Source organism: Halichoerus grypus, chromosome X (genome assembly GCF_964656455.1).
Source record: "Halichoerus grypus chromosome X, mHalGry1.hap1.1, whole genome shotgun sequence".
Taxonomy (NCBI): Eukaryota; Metazoa; Chordata; class Mammalia; order Carnivora; family Phocidae; genus Halichoerus; species Halichoerus grypus.
The window spans coordinates 1,477,428-1,497,259 of NC_135727.1; the positions used below are offsets into that span (position 1 = coordinate 1,477,428).

A 19,832-nucleotide genomic window follows, 5' to 3' on the forward strand; every position below is an offset into this window, starting at 1 on the left:
GAGTTTAGGATTTATTTGCAAGATTTTGTTGTTTGGTGTCTTCTGTCTAGTCTTAAGACAGAACTATAATGTAAGAATGCTGTATTTAAATTTGCTTGGCTAGACTTTTTTTTTTACATTTCCCTTTAATATGGTCATGTTTTTCATGTGAAATACTCTTGCGATCATTTCTGTTTGTATTCAGTTTTAGCTTCCCCCCCCATTCTGTTTTTATTCTTCTGGTATATAAAGTAGCAACTCGTGTCCGGAAGTCAGAACTACACAAGAAGATACACCCTCCTGCCTGCACCCCTACCACCTGGTGCCCTCCCCACCCTCCTGTAGGTAACCAATTTCATTAATTGCCTCTGTTTTCTTTTTTCCCTTTAAAATGAACTTTACTGGGGTATAATTTGCAGACAATAAAATGACCACATTTTAAGTGTACAGTTCAATGAGTTTTAACAAATGTATGTACACCTCTGTGTAACCACCGTCGGGTCAAGATATAGACTGTTCCCATCAGCCCAGAGGCCCCTCCGAATTCCCTCTACATCCAGTGGCCCCATCCCTACGTGGCTACTGACATGGTCTCCGTCCCCGTGACGATGGTGAACATCTTCTCATATGCTTTTGCCATTCTTTTTTTTTTTTTTTTTTTTATTTATTTATTTGAGAGAGAGAGAGAGAGAGGGAAAGAGCAAGCATGAGCAGGGGGAAGGGCGGAGGGAGAAGCAGACTCCTCGCTGAGCAGGGAGCACACCGGCCACAGGGCTTGATCCCAGGACATCCCAAGATCATGACCTGAGCTGGAGGCAGAGGTTAAACCGACTGAACCACCCAGACGCCCTGCTTTTGCCATTGTTATATCATCTTGTGTGACATGTCTATTCAAATCTTTTGCCCATTTTTTAAAAAGTAGGATGTCTTTCTCATTTTTATTGACTTGCAAGAGTTTATATATACATTCTATATTCTGGAGATAAGGCCTTTGTCATAAGATATTTCTCTTTTTGTCTCCAAGCCAGTGGCTTGTCTTTTTTTTTTTTAAAAGATTTTATTTATTTATTTGACAGATAGAGACATAGCGAGAGAGGGAACACAAGCAGGGGGGGAGTGGGAGAAGGAGAAGCAGGCTCCCCACTGAGCAGGGAGCCCGATGCGGGGCTCGATCCCAGGACCCTGGGACCATGACCTGAGCTGAAGGCAGACGCTTAACGACTGAGCCACCCAGGCGCCCCCAGTGGCTTGTCTTTTTATTTTCATAATAGTATCTTTTAAAGAGCAAAAGTTTACGTTTTTATAAAGTCCAATTTATTAATTTTTCCTTTTATGATTAATGTTTTTTTATCCTGCCCAAACTTTGCTTAGCCCAAGGTCACAAAAATTTTCTCCCGTGTTTTAATTAGATTTTTTTTTTCAATTTGGGCTTTTACTTTTCGATCTATAACTCATGTCAAGTTCATTTCTCTGTATGGTCAAAACAAGGTGAGTGTCTTGGGGCTGCCCTAAGAAAGTCCCACATACTGAGGGGTTTAAAACAAGAGATATTTATCCGCCCCCCCTCGCTCCGGAGGCCGGAAGGCAGGAATCCAGGTGTCGGCAGGGCGGCGCTCCCTCCGAAGGCTCTAGGGGCCGCTCCGTCCTTGGCCCTCCCAGCTGCTGGTGCGGCCGGCGTCCTTGGCCTTCCTTGGCTGGTAGCCGCACCACCCCTGTCTCTGTCGTCCCGTGGCCTTCTCCCTGCCTATGTCTGTCTGTCTGCTCTCTTCTTAGGACACCAGTCATCTTGGATTAGGGCCCATTCTCCTCCAGTACAACCTCATCTTAACTTGATTCCATCTGTAAAAACCCTGTCTCCAAACCAGGTCACACTCAAGGGTACTGGGGGAGTACTGCAACATTTCTTTCTAGGGACACAGTTAAACCCATGACATCAGGGCTTAAGTTTACTTTTTCCATACAGATACCTGACTGCTCCAGCATCATTTCTTAACCATAAATGTAAGGACTTATTTCTGGACTCCTAATTCTGTGCCATCCTCCTAGGCTCCTACCCTAGTGCTTATACCACATTGCCTTGATTACTGTGGCTTCACAGTAAGTTTTGAAATGAGGTAATGTGAGCCCTCCAACTCTGCTCTTCTTTTTCAAAATTGTTTTTGGATTTCTCAGTCCTTCACATGTCTATATACTTTGAGGGTGAGCTTGTCAGTTTTTACAAAAAAGTATGCTGGGGTTTTGGACAGGGATTGAATTGAATTCATAGATCACCAGGGAAAGTTGTCATCATGGGGCACAATTCTAAGAAGGCCCCAAGCTTCCCACCTCCTAGCATAGAACCTCTGCACATGGTGGGACATTGTTCCCGTGGCTAGGTTACTAATCAGCTGACTTTGAGTTCCTCAAAAGGGGGAGTGTCTGGGTGGGCCTGGCCTAATCAGGTGAGCCCTTACCTAAGAAGGGACCCTTCCTGAAAGTAGAGATTCCAAGCATGAACAGGGCTATGGAGGGCACCAGGTGGCAAGGAATCTCAAGTGGTCTCTGGGAGCTGAGAGCATTCCCTGGCCGACAGCCAATGAGAAAACAGGGACCTCAGTCCTACAATCACGGGAAACTGACCTCTACAAGAACAATGTGAGCTGGGGAGAGGACCCCAAGTCTCCAGTGAGAAGGTAGCCTAGCCAACCTTCATGGCAACCTCGTGAGATCCTGAGCAAAGGATGCAGTGATGTCACGCCTGGACTTGTGAGCCGCAGAAAGTGTCAGGTAAGCGCCCAGCGTTGTTTGAAGCCCCTGAGTTCTCACTGATGTTACCAGGCAGCAGAAACGTAACACACACGCCCCGACTACTGAGTCTGCCAGTCTGTGAGCATGAAATGTCTTTCCATCTACATAGATCTTTAAGTGTTCGATTCCATTTATGTGAAATTTCCAGAAGAGGCAACTCCACATAAACAGAGAGTGGATGAGTGGTTGTCAGGAGCTGGGGAGGGGATGAGGGGAGACTGTTGAATGGGCACAGGGTCTCCCTTTGAGGTGATGGGAAGGTTCTGGGACCAGATAAGGGTGACAGTTGCACAACACTGTGAACATAGTAAATGCCACTTTGAAATGTACGTTTTTAAATGGTTAGTGGTTATTTTTGTTATGTGAATTTTTTCTCAGTTGAAAATTTTTTTAAAAAATTAAATAAGGGGCGCCAGGGTGGCTCAGTCGGTTAAGCATCTGACTTTTGATTTCGGCTCTGGTAATGATCTCAGGGTCCTGGGATCAATCCCCGAGTTGGGCTCTGCGCTCAGCAGGGAGTCTGCTTGAGGATTCTCCCTCTCCCTCTCCCCTTCCCCACCTCTTGCATGCTCTCTCTCTCTCTAGAATATCTTTAAAAATGAAATAAAACCCTATACTGAGAGAACACATGTTCTATCTCAGGTTGCGTATGTCCCCTGGTGGGGAGTGGCGGTACCCTGGGGGCAGGACACTCTCATCTGCTGGGGGGGTTGCTGCAAAATGGGACAGGCCCTCTGGAGAGGAATTTGCCAATGTCTGGAAAATTAATCATGCTGCTTTAGAAGAAAAGAATGAGGAGGCTCTGCATGCACAGACATGGAGAGACGCATAGGATACTCAGATGTGTTGGCAAGTGACCAAAGCAAGCGCTTCTCTGCTGGGGGCATTGTGGGAACTGGGCAGGGAGGGCTGGGCAGGAGGCAGGGCATCTCCATGTCCACCCTTCTTCTTCTTCTTCTTCTTCTTCTTCTTCTTCTTCTTCTTCTTCTTCTTCTTCTTCTTCTTCTTCTTCTTCTTCTTCTTCTTCTTCTTCTTTAAGATTTTATTTATTTGTCAGAGAGAGAGAGAAAGCACAAGCAGGGGGAGCGGCAGGCAGAGGGAGAAGCAGGCTCCCCGCTGAGCAAGGAGTCCGATGCGGGGCTCGATCCCAGGCCCCCGGGATCATGACCTGAGCTGAAGGCAGACGCTTAACCAACTGAGCCCCCCAGGCGTCCCTCCATGTCCACCCTTCTTTGCTGATGTGTGAACCAGGTGAAAACCCGGCCTCTGCAGAACTTCAAGGTAAGCAGGAAAAGATCAGCATCCACCCGTCTGGCTCATATCCCGGGCTCTACCTCTCTGACCTGTCCTCCCTCCCTCTCCTTCCCCTCCCACCTTCCGTCCATTCCAGCCCTGTTCACCTCCGATCTGCCTGCCAGTATCTTCATACTCACTGTCCCCTCCACCTGGAACACCCCGTTCTCCATTTTGGCATGGCTGACTTCTTGTCATCCTTGTCAGCTACCAGGTCATGACCCCAGAAAGTCCTCTTTATCTTGCTTGTTCATTTTTTTGTTTCCGTTTGTTGTTTATATCCACCCACATGCACACTCACCCCCCTCCACCCCCGCCACAGACCAGGAATGAGGCCTGGGCAAGCGAGGGAGGGCCGGCCTTTCTCTCTCGGTCGTGTCCTCAGGACCTAGCCCAACCCTGGCACACGCTGCTCCCTGGAAATATCAGTGGCCGTTCACTGAGCTTGGTGACTTCATGTAGTTCCCGAGTCTGACAGCTTCCCAACTTCTGTCTGCAGCCCACCTTCTCCGAGCTCCACGTTCATATGGGTCCAAGGTCCCCAGAGGGTTCCCGGAGCTAGACAGCCCCCTCCTCACGGGCTCTCTGGCCTGTGCCAGCCAAGAGTGAGGCCAGCTGCCCGGCGCCAGCAGCCAGGAAGAACACCTGCCGCCCCTACTTAGGCTGAGGGGCTCCTCTCTCGGACCCCACCCCCACCATGGCTACGTCCCTTCCCTGGCTGTAAGGAAGTGGGTCTCCTTCCCTTACAGTGCCCCCCTGCCCCTGGATCCTGACCCCCAAAAGACTCCCTCCCTGCCCCCCCACAACCTCCCATAGATTTAGTGGTGCTTCCGAACCAGGTCCTTCCCTGCCAGGACCCAAGATTGGGCCTTAAGGCGCCTGCTTTCCAGAAACTGTGGGGCCCGAAGGCAGTTTCCTTGGAAACCGTTTCAATTGGGTGAGCTGTCTGAGAGGGGCTCCCTTTCCTCGAGAAGCCTACTCTTCTGGTGGCTTTTCAAAGAGGGCAGGATGGGTTGGTGCAGAAGGCCAGATGATCCCCTCTCCAGGGTTCCCAGTGCCAAACAAAAGGCCCCATTGAGGTCCCCAGACTTGTCCCCCCACATCCAGGACCTAGGGTCAGGCTTGGCCACCCACTCCCTGCTGTGCCCCCAAGGTGCTCTACTTAGGCTACCTCCCTCCCTCCTCCAAATGGCCCCAGATGGCTCTGCCCCAGACACCGGGCCGGGAAGGCCAAGTGAGAGCTCCTAGCTGCCAGCCAGCATCCCCCATGCCGCGTCTGAACGGGACAGTCGGGGGAGGAGGGCACAGGAGCTTCCGCACCCAGCGGAGTCCCCCACTGTCAGGTCTGTGTATTTGCCAAGGAGGTGGGACGAGACGCAGAGCTGGGATGCTCTCTGCCAGCCAGGGGTTGCCCCTGTTCCCTCTGCTCTGCCTCAGGCCAGGCGAAGAATGGAAGCAGGGAGCGGTCAGGTTGTCTTCCTCAGCATTCTAGAACAGGACCTGCCTGCCTCAGCTTACCCAAAGGGAACTGGGGGATGTGGCTACTGATGCAAGAGGGCAAGGAGCAGGAGCACCCACCCCCAAGCCAGATTTCCCCCCTTGGGACTGGGAAGAGATGCTGGGAAGGGTGCAGCACCAGGAGGGCAAAGGTGGGTTTCCATAGCTGTGGTAGGGATGTCGGGTATCTGGGAGCCATGGGACAGCCATGTCCCCTACGGACTGGGCAGCTAGGAGCCGGACGAGGAGCCCAAAGGCCTGGGGGAGGGGGAGCACCCCTCCCACTCACCATAAAGAACCACAATGCCACGTAGGTGCCCTGGGGCGTGCAGGTTGGCCGCACAGACTCACGTTACTCTTCCACCCTCCCGCCCCCACCAAACACACACTTTTTCACCAGATACAAAGACCAGAAATACTGTATGATTTCATTTATGTGAAACATCCAGAACAGGCAAATCCATACAGACGGAAAGTAGGGGGGTACCAGGGGCTGGAGGAGACACGGCTAATGGGCACGGGGTCTCCTTGTGGGGCAACAGAAACGTTCTGGAAGTAGACAGACATGATGGTTGTACAACACTGTAATGTGTAAATACGCCTGAACTGTACACTTTCAAATGATCAAAATGGTGAATTTTGTCTCAAAAAAATGTTCAAAACAAAGCACAATGCAGGTGCTCCCACTCTGATGTGTGCATTTATTTATCATCAAAGAAAGCAGTGGTAAGTGACACCACCAGGGGTAGGAGGTGGCCAGCCCCCTCCTCCCTCACCCCTGTCAAGTCGGAGCTGAGGGAAGTGGGCACAGGGCGGGGGGCGGTTGCGGCGCCTGGAGTCCTGGAGACCCCGGGACGGGGCAGAGGACAGAGGGAGCCGGGGGAGCCTCCACGTTCACCGGATCTGGTGTGAGAACAAGAGGACAGAGGAGGCAAGTGGAGCCGAGTGGGGGGGCAGGCCGGCTCCCCTCCCCCCAGCGCAAGCTACCCAGCGCAGTGCCAGGGTCCCCTGGGGGGGGCGGGGGGAGGCTGCTCACCGTGTACTTGTCCCACTTCTTCTCAGGGTCATAGGGCTCCCAGCGACTGGCGGGAAAGATGTGCTTGTTCTTCTCGTACCAGCTGCGCAGCACCACCTTGCCTGCGTGGGACTGCGGGGGGACACGGCCAGGCCCTGCAGCTCACGGCCACCGGCCACGGACGGCACGGCTCTGAGCTCCCCTTCCCTCCGCGCGCCCCGCAGCCCCGCACCTCATCCTTCTCCACGGTGGCATCACTCAGCAGCCGCACGTCGTCGTGGACGTCGAAGTTGAAGAGCGGCCCTGCACGGAGAAAGCAGCCCTCGGACACGGCCCGCCGCCCCGCCGCCCGGGGCTGGGGACTAGGTCCCGGGGCACGGGAGGGGCCGGCCGGGGCACTCACCGCTCTTCCCTCGGGCCTTGGTGACAATGAAGTCATAGAAGCTGTGGTGCTAGGCGCAGAGGGCAGGAAAGCGGTGGCTGAGGACCCACCTCGGCTGCTCCCGCCCGCCGCCCGCCGCCCGCCGCCCGCCGCCCGCCGCAGGCACAGCGACCCCCGGCGGCCCCACCGGCCCAAGCCAGAGACCCGGGCGGGGACGAGCGCACCCGGAGCCCACCGGCCGTCGCGCGGCCGCCCCGCCCAGGCTGCAAGGACGAGAAGGGGCTCACGTGGGGGATGATTAAGTCCTCCTTGATGTACATGAGCTGCTCCACCCCCGCCGACCTGACGGAGGAAAGGCAGGAAGGCGTGGACGCGCCAGGCCGCCCCGGGCCCCTCCGCCTCCGGGCAAAGGACAGAAGCGGGCGCCCCCCCCGCGGAGCGCAGCGCCGCCGTGTCGCCCTGCCACCCTGCCACCCCGCCACCGGGGCCGTCGGCCTGGGCGCCCCGGGCAGCGCCCGCCCCCTCGGGCTCTCAGTCCCAGAGCCGCCCACCCCGCGCCCTGACCTGAGCTCGCTGAAGTCCTTGCGCAGGATTTCCAGCGCCTTCTGCAGGAACTGCTGCATCGTGTTGCCCTTTTTCATCTGCGGCGGCGGCCCGAGCGCCGGGAAACAGAACGCGGCAGCGTGGAGGCCCCGGGCGGGGACCCCGCAGCCCCTGGCCCCCCCACCCCCCAAGGGGCCAGGCCCTCTTGCCTGCTCCCCCCAGGACCCCCGGGGGAGCGCCCACAGGGAAGGACCTGTGAGCTTCTGGGGTCTTCCCAAGGAGCTCGGGGGGCCGCCGCGGTGGCCCGGGGAGCGGGGCGCGCTGCACGCCGCCTACCTTCACTGTCCGCCGGTGCCCAGAGCCATCCCAGTAACTGAAGGTGATTTCGATCTCCTCACCTACGAAGCACAGTTGCCCCTGAACCCCGCGGGCAGCGGCGCCGGCTCCCCCGGGGCAGGCCGCTCAGCGGGCACTCACTCTTGATCTTCTCCTGCTTGGCCTCCCACTCCTGCCGCAGCTCTTCGCGGAGCCGGTTCTCCTCTTCCTGGGAGAGGAAATGGGTCAAGGACGGAGGCCCGGGGCTGCGGGGGGCGCGTGGCACTGCTCGCCCGGAGCCCAGGCCTCTGCCGGAGCCCGGGCCGGGCGGCTGTTACCTCGCGGTCCCGGTCGGGCAGGAAGCTGGTGTCCACATCGGGGTTCTTCCCCAATTTCCTCTTCTTCGTGGTGACCTCTGGAGCAAAAGGCAACACAGGGCTCAGCTGCATCACGGGCCCCACCGCCAGGGCACCCTGAACCTTTGTTTCTCAAGCCTGAGCTCCGACGCCACCTCCTTGGAGGCTTCCCGAAGCATCCGCTCCGGGCCACAGCAGCCTGAGTGTGCTCTTCGCGGCGCTCCGGAGACCCAGCCTTTGCCAAGAGGCCCTGACCTCGGTCTCCGCCGCCAGCAGCTGGACACGGGATCGGGGACTGTTCTTACCCCGTCAGCTGGGACCCGAAGTGCCTTGGGGGACTTAAGGCATCAGTGCCAGCCTCCGACGGCGCCACGGCTCCTCTGCACGGGAGGAACAGGGCATCCCCAGGAGGCTGACGCTCGGGCAGGACCCCCCTGCCAGGAGCTGTGCTCAGCATGCTTGCACATCTGACGTGCCACCGAGTCGTCACGACAGCGCCAGAGCAGCACGGCGCTCCCCGCTCCCAAAGTCCCCCAGGTGCCAACACTGGAGCCAGAGGGGAGGAGGGAAGGGAGAAGCGGACGAGGGCTCGGGCCAGGCTCGGCCCATCAGGGACTCTGACTTGGTTTCTGCAGTTTGGATGTGAACGAACTCGCACGTTGGGTCTTCAGGACCCGCGGACACTCTTACAGGTTACTGAGGACCCCAGAGAGCCCTTGTCTACGGGGGCGGTGGCTACCGATAGTCACCAAATTTGAGATTAAGCCGGAGAAACACCGAAGACTCAGGACCAACGAAGGCACACGCTCTGCTAGCTGTTGGGACGGTGACATCATCACGCTGCAAGCTCAAGAGAGACTTCGATGCCAAAGGCCCAGAATGTTTTCGCACGATTATGAAAGTGTTTTGGAGCTTGCAGACCCCCCGAAAGGGTCTTACAGACTCCTAAGAGCGCTTTTTGAAAACTGGGGACCTAGGAGCCAAGCCTACGCTCCAGGGCCTGCCTGCGCGTTAGAATCACCCAGAGAAAACTCCCACACCAGTGCCCCATCGCAGGGCCCCCAAAACGAAACCACAGCAGGGGGGAGGAAGCACTCACGAAGCCCTAGTGACCCACAAGGACGTTAACAGCCGTCCCCCAGGTCCATGCTGTCCAAAACAGTGGTCCCCGCCACACAGACGCATTGCTCATGGGATGCTACTAACTACTACTAAACACTGAATATTGCTACATAGTACTGAAGTGCACGTCACCTGTTTCGGCTCTGGGACCACACAAGACCCCAGGAGGCACAGGCTCTTCCTCCTGACGGCGTCAGCCGCTCCCCTTGAGGCCACCAGACCGGGCCTGCGGCCGCAGCATGCACCACCATCCCCTGCCTCAGTTCCCTGGCCACCACGCTTTCTAAACCAGCCCAGGCCCGCCGTCACAGCCCCCCAGGTCTTCACATGTGTCCCCTCCTGCCGGCTCGGCTTCTGGGCACACTCACCGCTTGACTCTACATTTCTCCACCCGCCGCCCCCATCCCTCTGGTTGCTCATGAAATTCTCCTCACCCTAAAGGCCCATCTCAACTGTCCCCACCACAGGATGTTTTCCCTGGCCCCGAGCTGGCCCCGGACCCTTCAGCAGGGCACATACCGACCGATGGGACTCGAAGGCCCTGCCTCTGTCTGCCTCGCTGCTGGCACACGGGGGCCCCATGCTGGTTTCCCCCTTGCTACCCAGCCTTCCCGAATTGTCCCTGTCACCCCTTTGTCCCTCGGCCGAGAACTCTACTGTCCAGTTATGTTGCCCCTGAATGTCTGTGGCTGTATCAATTTACCCTGAAATGAATCAAACAGAATTAACGATTCGGTGTCCCAGCCACACAAGCTACGTGCCCGGGGGCCACCTGGCAGCACAGACACAACTTCAGGATCACCGCAAGCCCATCCTTCGTGGCGCTTACGAAGGGCAGCTTCTGCGGGCTTCTTGATTGGGCAGCAGCCTCCCTCTGGCAGCCTCCTACACTGAAGACCCCAGGCCCCTGCCGAGAGGCCACACGCCTGCCTCTGACTCCCTCGGCCCCTGGGGGTAAGCCCCACCCCCCGGAGCTCAGCACGCGGTGCAGACTCGGCCCTCCCCGTCCTGCCCGAGGAGATTCGGGACCACGCACGGGGTGGGCCCGCAAGGCTGGGCGGTGGCTACGCGTCCCCGTGCTAGAGCCTGGTCCCTAGGACCGGCCTTTACCTTCCCTCTCCAGCTCCTCCTCGTATACGGCCGCGTCCTCCTCCTCATCCCCTGCCTCCTCCTCTTCCTCCAGGGTGAAGGACAGGCTGGAGATCTTCCGCTTGGCCTCCTTCTTGCGCTCCTTCTCTCGTAGCTTCTCCAGCTTCCTACCAAGGCACAGGCACCATCACGCACCACGTCCCCACCCTGAGGCTCCTTCCCTGACCCACAGCTGCCCGTGTGCTCAGTGTGGGGCCCGCGTGGCACAGGCCCGGAGCGGTCCTCCCAGCCTGGGGCACTTCAAGCTCATGGGCAGGCCCGCTCTCGAGGGGCAAGAACAGCCTGGCCTGCCCCGAGCACTAGCTGCATCTCGAGGGGAGGACTGCCGGCCGAAATGACAGGGACCCACAGCTGCAGCTCCTTCGACTGCTCTTTCTTGGCCAACTGCTTCTCCCTCTCCTTCACCAGCGCCTCCTGCTTGGCCTTCATATCATTCAGGGTCACAAGACCTGTGAAGTGAGGAGAGATGGGAGCAGGGGCCGGTCACCCGGAGTCAGCGAAGCGGCAGGCCTCCGGTCCAGGAGAGGGGGGCACGCGCGAGCTTCACTCACCGACGGTGCTGGACTTGAGCTCCGCCTCCACGGCGTCATAGTGTGCCGAGAACTTCTTGTCAATGTTAGACTTCATGATGTTCTCCTGTTGGGAAGGGAGAGGAGCAGTGAGGGCCGCCCACCACCCCACTGTGGAAGTGGGGACCTGGGTTCCAGTCCCAGGTCTGCCTCTGGACTCACGATGATGTGACCTTGGGAAAAACGTGTCCTCTTTCCTTTGTCAAAGGAAGGTTCCATAGGTCTATGAGGGGCCCTCCCAGTGCTGAGGATGCCAAATGAGGTGGGTTTTTTGGCGACCTCCATGCTGTTCTGGCCCCTCCATGTCTCCTGCTGGGGACCAGAGTTCCCTCAGTGGCCTGGGGTCACAGGCTCTACCTGCCTTTGGTGTTTTTCATACCTAGCCTTTAAGCTGAAGGTGGAGACCCAAGCCAAGGGGTGACAGGAGAGAGTGAAGAGTGGTCAAGGGGCCTAGTCCCCCCCTGAGCAGTGTTGCTCCCTCTTGGCCCTAGATGTTGCCAACAGCTTCCCACGAGACCTCACTCCAGCCCAGCCCCATCCCACTTGGTACCACACAGGTCCCTCTCTGGCTGGTGGCCTCCAAAGGAGGGAGCCAGCAGAGAAATGCAACTCCAGCGGGCCAAACAGTTCACACTGGGACAGCAGGGCTGGGGCACCAGCGGGAAGTAAGGTCGAGCCAGGCCTTGGCATGCGGCTGCTTCCTTGGGCCTGGCTTCCACAGTACCTAAGGTAGCCTGCTCTTCGGACAAGTCTCCCCAAAAGGCCCCAGCAGAGGAATCCTTTCTTCCTGACAGCCCACCACCACTGGCCACTGACTAAAGCCCTTAGTGAACCGCTCGCACCCCAGACACTGAACTCTGTCTTTGTCCCCGTGCAAAGGGCTCTGGAATGAGGCTCAGTGGCCAGTGGATTGGCCAGGGCCCGTGGGGCCTGACTTTCCTGGCATCCAGAGGCCTCGTTCTCAGGGCCGAGGGGCCAGGTACACGAGGGGAGCCCAAATTCCACCAATGGGACCACTGACTATGGCTCCGCCCAGTTGGAGGCTTGTCACAAGCTTAGCTCGTCTCAGCCTTCTGGGCACATTTTACAGATGAGCAGACTGTCGCCGGACCGCTTCTGCCCTTTGCTGGAGGTGAGCGAGCAAGGGTCCCGCCCCGCCTCGCCATCGGGGCTCTGCGTCCGCCCGCCCCCCCCCACCCCGGGTTTCGCGGGGCCCCAGAGGGCCGGGGCGGCGGGCGGCGCGCGTGCTCCGAGACGCCCCGGCCTGGCCCGCACCTCCGCGATCCGCTGCTTCATCTGCTCCATCTGCTCGCGCTGCTTCTCCCTCTTCTTCATCAGGTGCATGGCGCGGCCCGCTTCGCTCGCGGCGCCCTTGTACTGAGCCATGGCGGCGGCGGCGGCGGCGGCGGCGGCGGCGGCGGCGGCGGCGGCGGCAGCGGCAGCGGCGACAACGGCCTGGTGGAGTCTTAGCGACTGCAGACGGTAGCAGCCGTGCAGTCAGCTGACTCCCGCGCGGTGACGTCGGGCACCAGGGGCCGCGCGGCCGCCCCGCCCCTCCGGCCGGCCCGCCCCCGCCCCGCCCCGCTGGCCTCCGGAGGCTGGACCCGTCCCTGGCTTCCTTGGTTCCCCATCAATTCCTCGACATTAACTCCTGGTCCGAGACTGGGTCCCCGGTCCTCCTTCATCCCGCTGACCCCAAGCCTGGGCCCCCAAGACCCTCCACTTCCTTAATGTTGAGCCCAGCCCAAGGCCAGATCCACACCCCACTCCAGTGCCCTTGCAGCCTCCCTGCCTGAGGCCACCCTGGCTCCCACTCCTTTCTTTCACTCCCCCACCCAAGACTGGGCCCCAGTCTCCTGTTTCCCCAGGCAGGGACGTGAAGCTGGGCCTGGGTGCCCTCTGCCTCCTCCTTGACCTGGACACAAGGACCCTGCCCTCTCCACTTCCACCCCTGCGCCCTAGGCCAGACCCCCTTCTCCCGATTTCCGCCACACTGACCCCAAGGGGTTGCAGTCCCGGTGCCAGCACTAATTTGCCGGGTGGCCTTGGGCAAGTCAACGTGACCTACTTCCTCCATACAGGTCCTTTTGGCTCGGGAGCTAATTCCCTGATGAAGGTGATCACCTTTCACACCCATCCCCAGCAAAGCTAACCCACAGACTGGAACCGATACGACGAACAGCCCAAGGAGCCGAGGCCCCGCCCACTGCCCAGTTTTTTGGGAAGCAAAACAAAAGATCTGGGCCCAGGTTTCAACACAGTTTTATTGGGAGGTTTTCTGTGAAATACACTAGAGGTTGGGGAAGGGGACACATTCACTTTGCAAGGTAAGGGTTTCCCACCACTAAGGGAAAGGTTGTGGGGTGGGGCAGGGCATACTGGGGTTTGGATCCATTTTCCCACCTCCTTCTGCTTTGCTCACATTTTTTTTTTCTCTCTCAGCAAATGCCAGAGAACACAAACACAAGAACAAGAAACAAAAACAGCAAGATCAACCTCCAACTGGGCCGCACCCAAGCCCTCTCCCCTCCCAGGCCGCACCAGAAGGCTGCGGGTGAGAGGCACAGTGCTCCCTTCTCAGATCGGGTGGGCCAAAGTTAATAAATTAGAATAAATTAACGAGGGGGGGGGAGGAATGCAACTTTGTGCTGGGAGGGCCCCTTCTCTCCAACACACAAGAGAGTTGGTGGGGGGAGGCAGGGGGCATCTCCAAAGGCCACTACAGTGGGGGTAAGAGCAGTGGGGACAGAAGTCAGCTTTTCCTCCACGTTCTTCCCAAACAGAGCAGAAGAGTTAGGAGTGGAGGGGGGAGAGACACACACAAGGAAATGAACCCTCTTTTCCCAGAATAAGGAAGGGCCAAGAAAGAGGATGCTATCCAACCCCCCGTCTCCCAGACCATCGCTAAGGTTAAGGATTTGGTCAGTGAATCAATGAGGTGGGTGACAGGAATGTAGAATGTGGTGGGGGAAGCAGAGAATGCTGGAAACCGGGGTGCCCAGCCACACCCATCTCCCCAGCCCTCAAGGAGAACAGACTTAGGTCAGGGGAGAGGGCACCAAGGGCTGGGGTGTGTGCGGGGAGGGGGGTTGTCAATCACTGGTCAGCTTCTCCAAAGACGTCATTCTGTTTGCGCTTCATGTTCTCAAAATCAAAAGCGGAGCCTGCCATGCGCTTGTAGATGTCTTTGATGTCATTGCAGGTTGTCTCGAAGTGTGTGGTGGCATCATAGGAGCAGGAACAGAACACCTGGAAATATCCAGAGCCCAGGGCCAGGATGAGTCGGGCAGGGGCCCTGGGTGGGCAGCTAGGAGCCGGGGCCAAGATGGCCTGCTTACCTGGCTCTCGGAACCATCGTCAATGGGCTCATATAAGTCACTGATGGCCACAAACCTGAGGAGCAGAGAGAAGGGAAGGGAAAGACCTCACAACAAGCCTTACTCTCCCTGGTCTCTGCTTCCCCCCCCCAGCTCCTTGGCTCCCTTCCTTCCCCCCCGTGAGGCCCCAGCCCTTCAGCCCCTCACTTCTGGTCAATGGGCTCCAGCAGCTCCAGGGCAGGTTCAACTTCCTTTTCCGGCTCTGTAGTCTCCACCGTGGTGCTGGCGATGGCGATGTACTTGCCCTGTGCAGCCACGTTGTGTGCGTAGGAGATCATGCACACGTAGATGTCTGCCCACAAGAAGGGGCTCCGTTAGCATGGGCACAGAGGGCCCCTGGAGGCTCGGCCCAATTCAGGCCTGCCTACCCACTCCTCCCCAGCCCTGCACAGCAAGCAGCATCCAAACCCACTCTCACAGAGGAGGAGAGTCCAAGCTACCCAATCGCTAGGGCCTCCAGCCGTGGGGATTGCTATGTAGGTCCCCATTCTTCCATGCAGGAATCAGGCAGACAGCCCCAAGAATGATGGGGAGAGGCAGAGTCACCCCAAAGAGAACACACTGGAGGAAGTCACCTGGGACTCAACCTACCTGACTTCCTGTTAACTTGGTTCTGGGGGATGATGATTTGGCAGGAGTTGGCGTCATTGGTGTTCTTGATGGGGTGGCTGAGGATGCAGATGATGCGGATAACCTGGCCGGCCTTCCGCACTCGGTCCGGAATGTAGCTGGGGTCACAGATCAGCTGCTTGCAGCGGGCCACCTGCGAAGACACCAGAAGACCTATCCAAACACTCCCCTAGGTGGCTGTGGGGCTGAGTCCACGCTGAGGGCTGGCACCGCACTCCTCTGAGCTGTAGCATATAGCTTCATCCTGTCCCTCAGGGACGTGGGCCCCCATATGCAGGGCTGGGAAAACCCTTCTGCTGAGACACTGTGCTCGAGAACACTCCCCGGACCTCTGACACAGCACGTGGGTTTGAGATACCTCTCACCAACAGAAACGGCTCTGTGGACTCTGGAGCTCTGGTCCCCAGCCCAAGGCTCTTAGACCTGATTAGCAGCAGACCCAGCAGAGCCAGAGTCACTGGGAAGACGGCCTCTAAGAAGGCCAAGCCCCACCCAGACCATCATGCTTGCACTGTGGTGAAGGCTTACCTCTCCCTCAGACTTCACACCCACCACCTTGCCATTCTCCATGATGATGTCATCCACAGGTTTGTTCAGCATGTATGTCCCTCCATAGATGGCACTCAATCTGTGGTGGGGAGAACGATGGTGGAGTCCCCGTCCCAGGAGGAAGACAGGGACTGGTGCCACTGTGCCCTCCCCCTGCCAGCACTGGGGTACAGAGAAGGCTGCCCTAGGCAGGCAGAGCTCAGGAGACCTGCTGGTTCTTCCCAGCTCTGTCACTGCCACAGACGCAGGACTGAACCTGGAGTGCTCCTTCCTCTCTGGAGCTTCAGCCTAGAATATTCTGCAAAGGGCTAGTACGAGGGTGGCATGAAGGTACAGCTAGCTCCTCAGGGGAACGGTCTGGGGAACAGAACAAAGGGCTCTGGAGAAGCCCTCTGACTCAAGGTTCAAAGGCCCAGGCCCAGCCCTGGTGCTGCCTGACTCGGGCTGGGAGCCAAGCGAGCCCGGGTGGTGAAGGCCTGGTTCTTCAACCCTGCACCTCAGCTGCCTGCCGCAGCACACCGCCCCCACCCTGTCGCCCAAGCACGGTACGAAGTAAATTAGACCACAGTGGGAAAGTTCGAATGCTACAGAAATGCTCAAGGGTGCCATTTCCATTCTTGGCTTTCGTCTTATTTAGTACTGTCAACAGAAAAAAACCACGTTCTCACCTTGCAAAGCCCTGGGGCAGCTCACCAAGGCCGTAAAGTGGGTATAAATAAGGACTCTTTCCATACCGAGCCAGGGACTCACTGTACAATTTGATGCGGTTGATGGTCTCAAGACAGGGCTGGTCCAGGTAGCTGGGGGGACGGGGTCAAAAGAAGAGGCTCCGGCAGCAGCACGCCCAGCTCACCCCCACCCAAGCACCAGGCCAGCCTTCCCACCACCCTCTATGGCCTGGGAAAGACTATGGGTCAAATAAATGCACAGAAAAAACGAAAAAGACAGTGGATAAGCATGTGGCTGAGTGCAAGAAATGTGCAGGCTGGGTCAAGGGAGCAGCACGCAGGAACGGGGAGGGCAGGGTGCAGGCCAGACGAGGGGCAGTCTGCCATGCCAGCTTCCTCTCACTCATCAGTGCGGTAGAGGGCCAGGGCATGGCCAGTGAAGTCGATGACATCCTGGCCCAAGTCAAACTTCCGGTAGACGTCACGCATGCTGGTGCTCTGGGGGTCAACACCCTCGAAGGTCTTGGGGTCATTTTCATCAAAGTTTGCCACAAACACCAGGAACTTGCGGAAACGCCGTTTCTCAAACATGCCCATCAGATCTGTAGAGGCAATGTGAGAAGAACCTTCACACCACAGAACATGAACCTCTCCTTCCCACAAGGCAGACCAAGAAAGCAGACACCCAACTCCCAGCTGAGTTTTGTTGCTGAGCACCGTGTAACCTTAAATTAACCCCTCTGCCCTTCTTGGCCTCAATTTCCCCATCTGTACGAAGAGGGGATTGGACTGGACAAGCTCTGAGGATCCTCCCAGCTCCAACACCTGGGGACGTTTCACCGGTCAAGTGCAACCCCTGTCAAAAGGCTGAAGTCTTTTAAGAAAGAGCAACCACCCGTGCACCCTCTTTGCGTGTGGACTTCCCTCCTGGCATCCACTGTGAGGCTCAGGGCAGTCGAAGGAGGACAGACCAAGGGGGCTTATGGTACATGGGGAATGTGACCTTGGGCAAGGGGCACCCTGCTCTGCCCCTCGCCATGATTCTCTGGCTCAGGGAACATGTACTCACTGGAAGCCAAGGCTTCAGTCTCGGTGGATGGCACTTTATAGATCTTTCCCCCTTTGTAGACAAAGCTGCCCTCCACCACCTTGAAGTCCAGGTAGCGCGTCACCTCTGTATACAGCAGCATCTTTACCAGCTGCCCTGTGGGGTGGTGGGGTGAAAACAACATCAGCACAGGCCCCCCCCCCCCGAAGTTCCCTAGCTGGTATGGCTGCCCCTTTTCTGGAGCCTGATCCTACTCTGGTCCTCCTACTCACCCCCCACAATACCTCTTTCATCTCTCTCACCATTGGCCATGAGGAATTTGGGGATCAGGTCAACGTTCCAGTCTCGTCCCCTGCCCATCGCCTCAGGGGGCCCCTCCAGCAATTGAAAACGCTTATACAGCTGCAAGCAGGAGAAAGAGAAAGAGAGGCACCTCAAGGACCACCCCCTCCTGCCCCTGCCCCCCTTCCCAGAAAACCTGGGGAGCTACCCTGACACCCTATGTGAGAGGTTAATGGAGGATGGGCCCAGGCCCAGCAGCCTCACCTCCTCCAGGGGTGTGATGGAGGAGCTCTCACCCCCATAGTAGGGGTTCCGGTCCATATGCAGCACTTTCTTGCCGTTCACGGACATGATGCCCGACAGGATACATTCCTGGGGAAGAGGGCAACACTCACTGCACTCCCACCTGCCCACATTCCCACCAGCAGCCCTGATTTGTTCCCCACCCTAAACCTGAGAGGAGAGCAAAGCTAGAGACTCGGCTCCAGTGAAAGCTCCTTCCACCCCTGGCTGGCCGCCTGGCCTAAAATCAGGGATGACAGTTTCATCTGACTAGTCTCTTTCATAACTTTGCTGACCAAAGGGTTGAACGACAGAGGAGAAATAACGAAGGTGCTGAGAAAAAGAGAGTGTCCACCAGACACAGGGATGGTCTCGCAACTACCATGCCAAGAAAGTCATCTACCTACGTAGGGCCATGCTAAAAGGCAGAAAAGACACAATGAGCCACACAGGAGATCCAGCTGAACAGCCAAGGGCACCAGAAAGGGAAGTGAAGAAAGGCTGAACACTGTCCTGCAATCTCAGGCCCCACCCTGGGCTGCTCTTTCCTCAAAGGACGGGAGCCTCTGACCCTGTGCCTGCCCAGCCTCGGGAGGGGCTTCTGCATCCTGACTGAGGAAGAGGAGTCTCTCCAGGGGAGTGGTCCAACAGGGTCTGGGGAAGAGGGAAGATAAACACCCTCACCAGTTACTGTCAGCAGGCCAAGGACAAAGGCTGCAAATACTACCCAGCCTGTAATCTCCATGGGAAACCGTGGTGGGGTAGCGGGAATGTGCTCACTGGCCCCACTGCTCCTCCTTCTGGAACATTCCCTGGGTCCTCGGGCCCCATAAAAAGCCAGGAACGCAAGATGAGGGCCCAACCGGGCGAGACCCCCTTACCCAGGGTCCTTGTACTTCATCCCCACCAGAATTAGCGCAGGATGGGGGGGGGGGGAGGGATGCTGGGTGCGAGTGATGGGTGGGGGCCGGGTGGGCGGGGTCGGGGGCACGGGGGGGGGAACCTCAGGCCGACTTGGGGTGCGTCTTCGGGCCCAGGAGGCCTTGAGAGAGAGGGAGGGAGGGAGGGACTGGGGGGGTCGGGCCCGGGGAGTCGAGGGGGCAGCTAGGTAGAGGGGTGCTTCTCGGAGACGGGGCCACGGCGGAGAAAGACGATGTCGCGGGCGGGGGAGGTGGGGGGGACGTTGGGCACGGGGCTGTCTTTCTGGGGACCCGAGCTCCGGGGAGGCAGCGCCGCGGCCGGCAGTGACGGGAGGATGGAGTCGGCGGCCGGGGGCGGCAGCGCCGCGGGGAGGAGGGGGCGATGCGGGGTCCCGGGAGAACGAGGCCGCACTTACGGTGAGGCCGGTCCCCAGCACGATCACATCGTATTCCTCGTCCATGGTCAGGCCTAGCTGCCAGCGCGCGTCGCTCCTCCTCCTCCTCCTTCACCACAGCAGCCGCCGCCGCTGCCGCCGCCGCACTGGACCAAAGATGGCGGCGACCGACGCCGCTTGACCCCTCCGCCGCGTCAAAGAGTCCCAGCCCCTCCCCGCGTCCCGCCGCGCCAGCAGGGGCCACCGCCTCCCCGCCTCGCCTCCCAGGAGGCGCAGCCCGGGCCTGGGCCCCAGCACCAGCGCGGTTCCGCAGGCGGCGCCGCTCGCCGAGGGCCCTGAGGGGACTGGAGTGGGGCGGGCCGGGCGGGGCGGCCGGTGCTGCGCCCCGCGAGGGATCCGTGCGCGGGAGCCGCGCGCGACCCGCCCGCCCCGCCCCCCAGGAGGCTGGGCGCGGCGGGCGCGCGCCGCTGCGGCAGCCGGGGGCGGCCCCCTCGGGGTGGGAAGCCGGCTATTGTCACGACGGTCTCCCCCCGCCCCCAGGCACCGGCCGCCGCAGCGCCTCCGTACCCTCGCCAGTTAGGGACCCAGCTTAACGAGGACCCTCCGGCCTTCCCTTTGGCCTGGCTCCGTTACATCCGGGCGCCTCCTCCTGCAGCCCTTAGCCAAGCGCATCC

General features: G+C 58.6%; 2 protein-coding genes across 3 annotated transcripts; both read right to left on the reverse strand.

Annotated features, from left to right (window-relative positions):
* Positions 1–6,228: 6,228 nt before the first annotated feature.
* FAM50A (family with sequence similarity 50 member A) lies at positions 6,229–12,492 on the reverse strand. Of its 2 annotated transcripts, XM_078064998.1 has the most exons (13): positions 12,283–12,488; positions 10,990–11,074; positions 10,788–10,887; positions 10,400–10,545; positions 8,150–8,226; positions 7,974–8,040; positions 7,833–7,894; positions 7,518–7,594; positions 7,241–7,295; positions 6,975–7,023; positions 6,804–6,874; positions 6,593–6,703; positions 6,229–6,459 (listed from the first exon to the last, which is right to left on the reverse strand). In XM_078064998.1, exons 1-13 carry the CDS (start codon positions 12,391–12,393, stop codon positions 6,451–6,453), a joined length of 1,020 nt encoding a protein of 339 aa, XP_077921124.1. In that variant the 5' UTR covers positions 12,394–12,488; the 3' UTR covers positions 6,229–6,450. The 2 variants fall into 2 exon arrangements, with proteins under 2 accessions (XP_077921124.1, XP_077921125.1); XM_078064999.1 differs by lacking the exons at positions 6,229–6,459; positions 6,975–7,023 and having other exon boundaries at positions 12,283–12,492.
* Positions 12,493–13,252: 760 nt separating this feature from the next.
* Positions 13,253–19,341, reverse strand: GDI1 (GDP dissociation inhibitor 1). The gene is made up of 11 exons (XM_078064376.1): positions 19,180–19,341; positions 17,826–17,933; positions 17,582–17,681; positions 17,301–17,435; positions 16,635–16,833; positions 16,232–16,363; positions 15,543–15,642; positions 14,976–15,147; positions 14,532–14,676; positions 14,346–14,400; positions 13,253–14,256 (listed from the first exon to the last, which is right to left on the reverse strand). Exons 1-11 carry the CDS (start codon positions 19,222–19,224, stop codon positions 14,104–14,106), a joined length of 1,344 nt encoding a protein of 447 aa, XP_077920502.1. The 5' UTR covers positions 19,225–19,341; the 3' UTR covers positions 13,253–14,103.
* Positions 19,342–19,832: the final 491 nt, after the last annotated feature.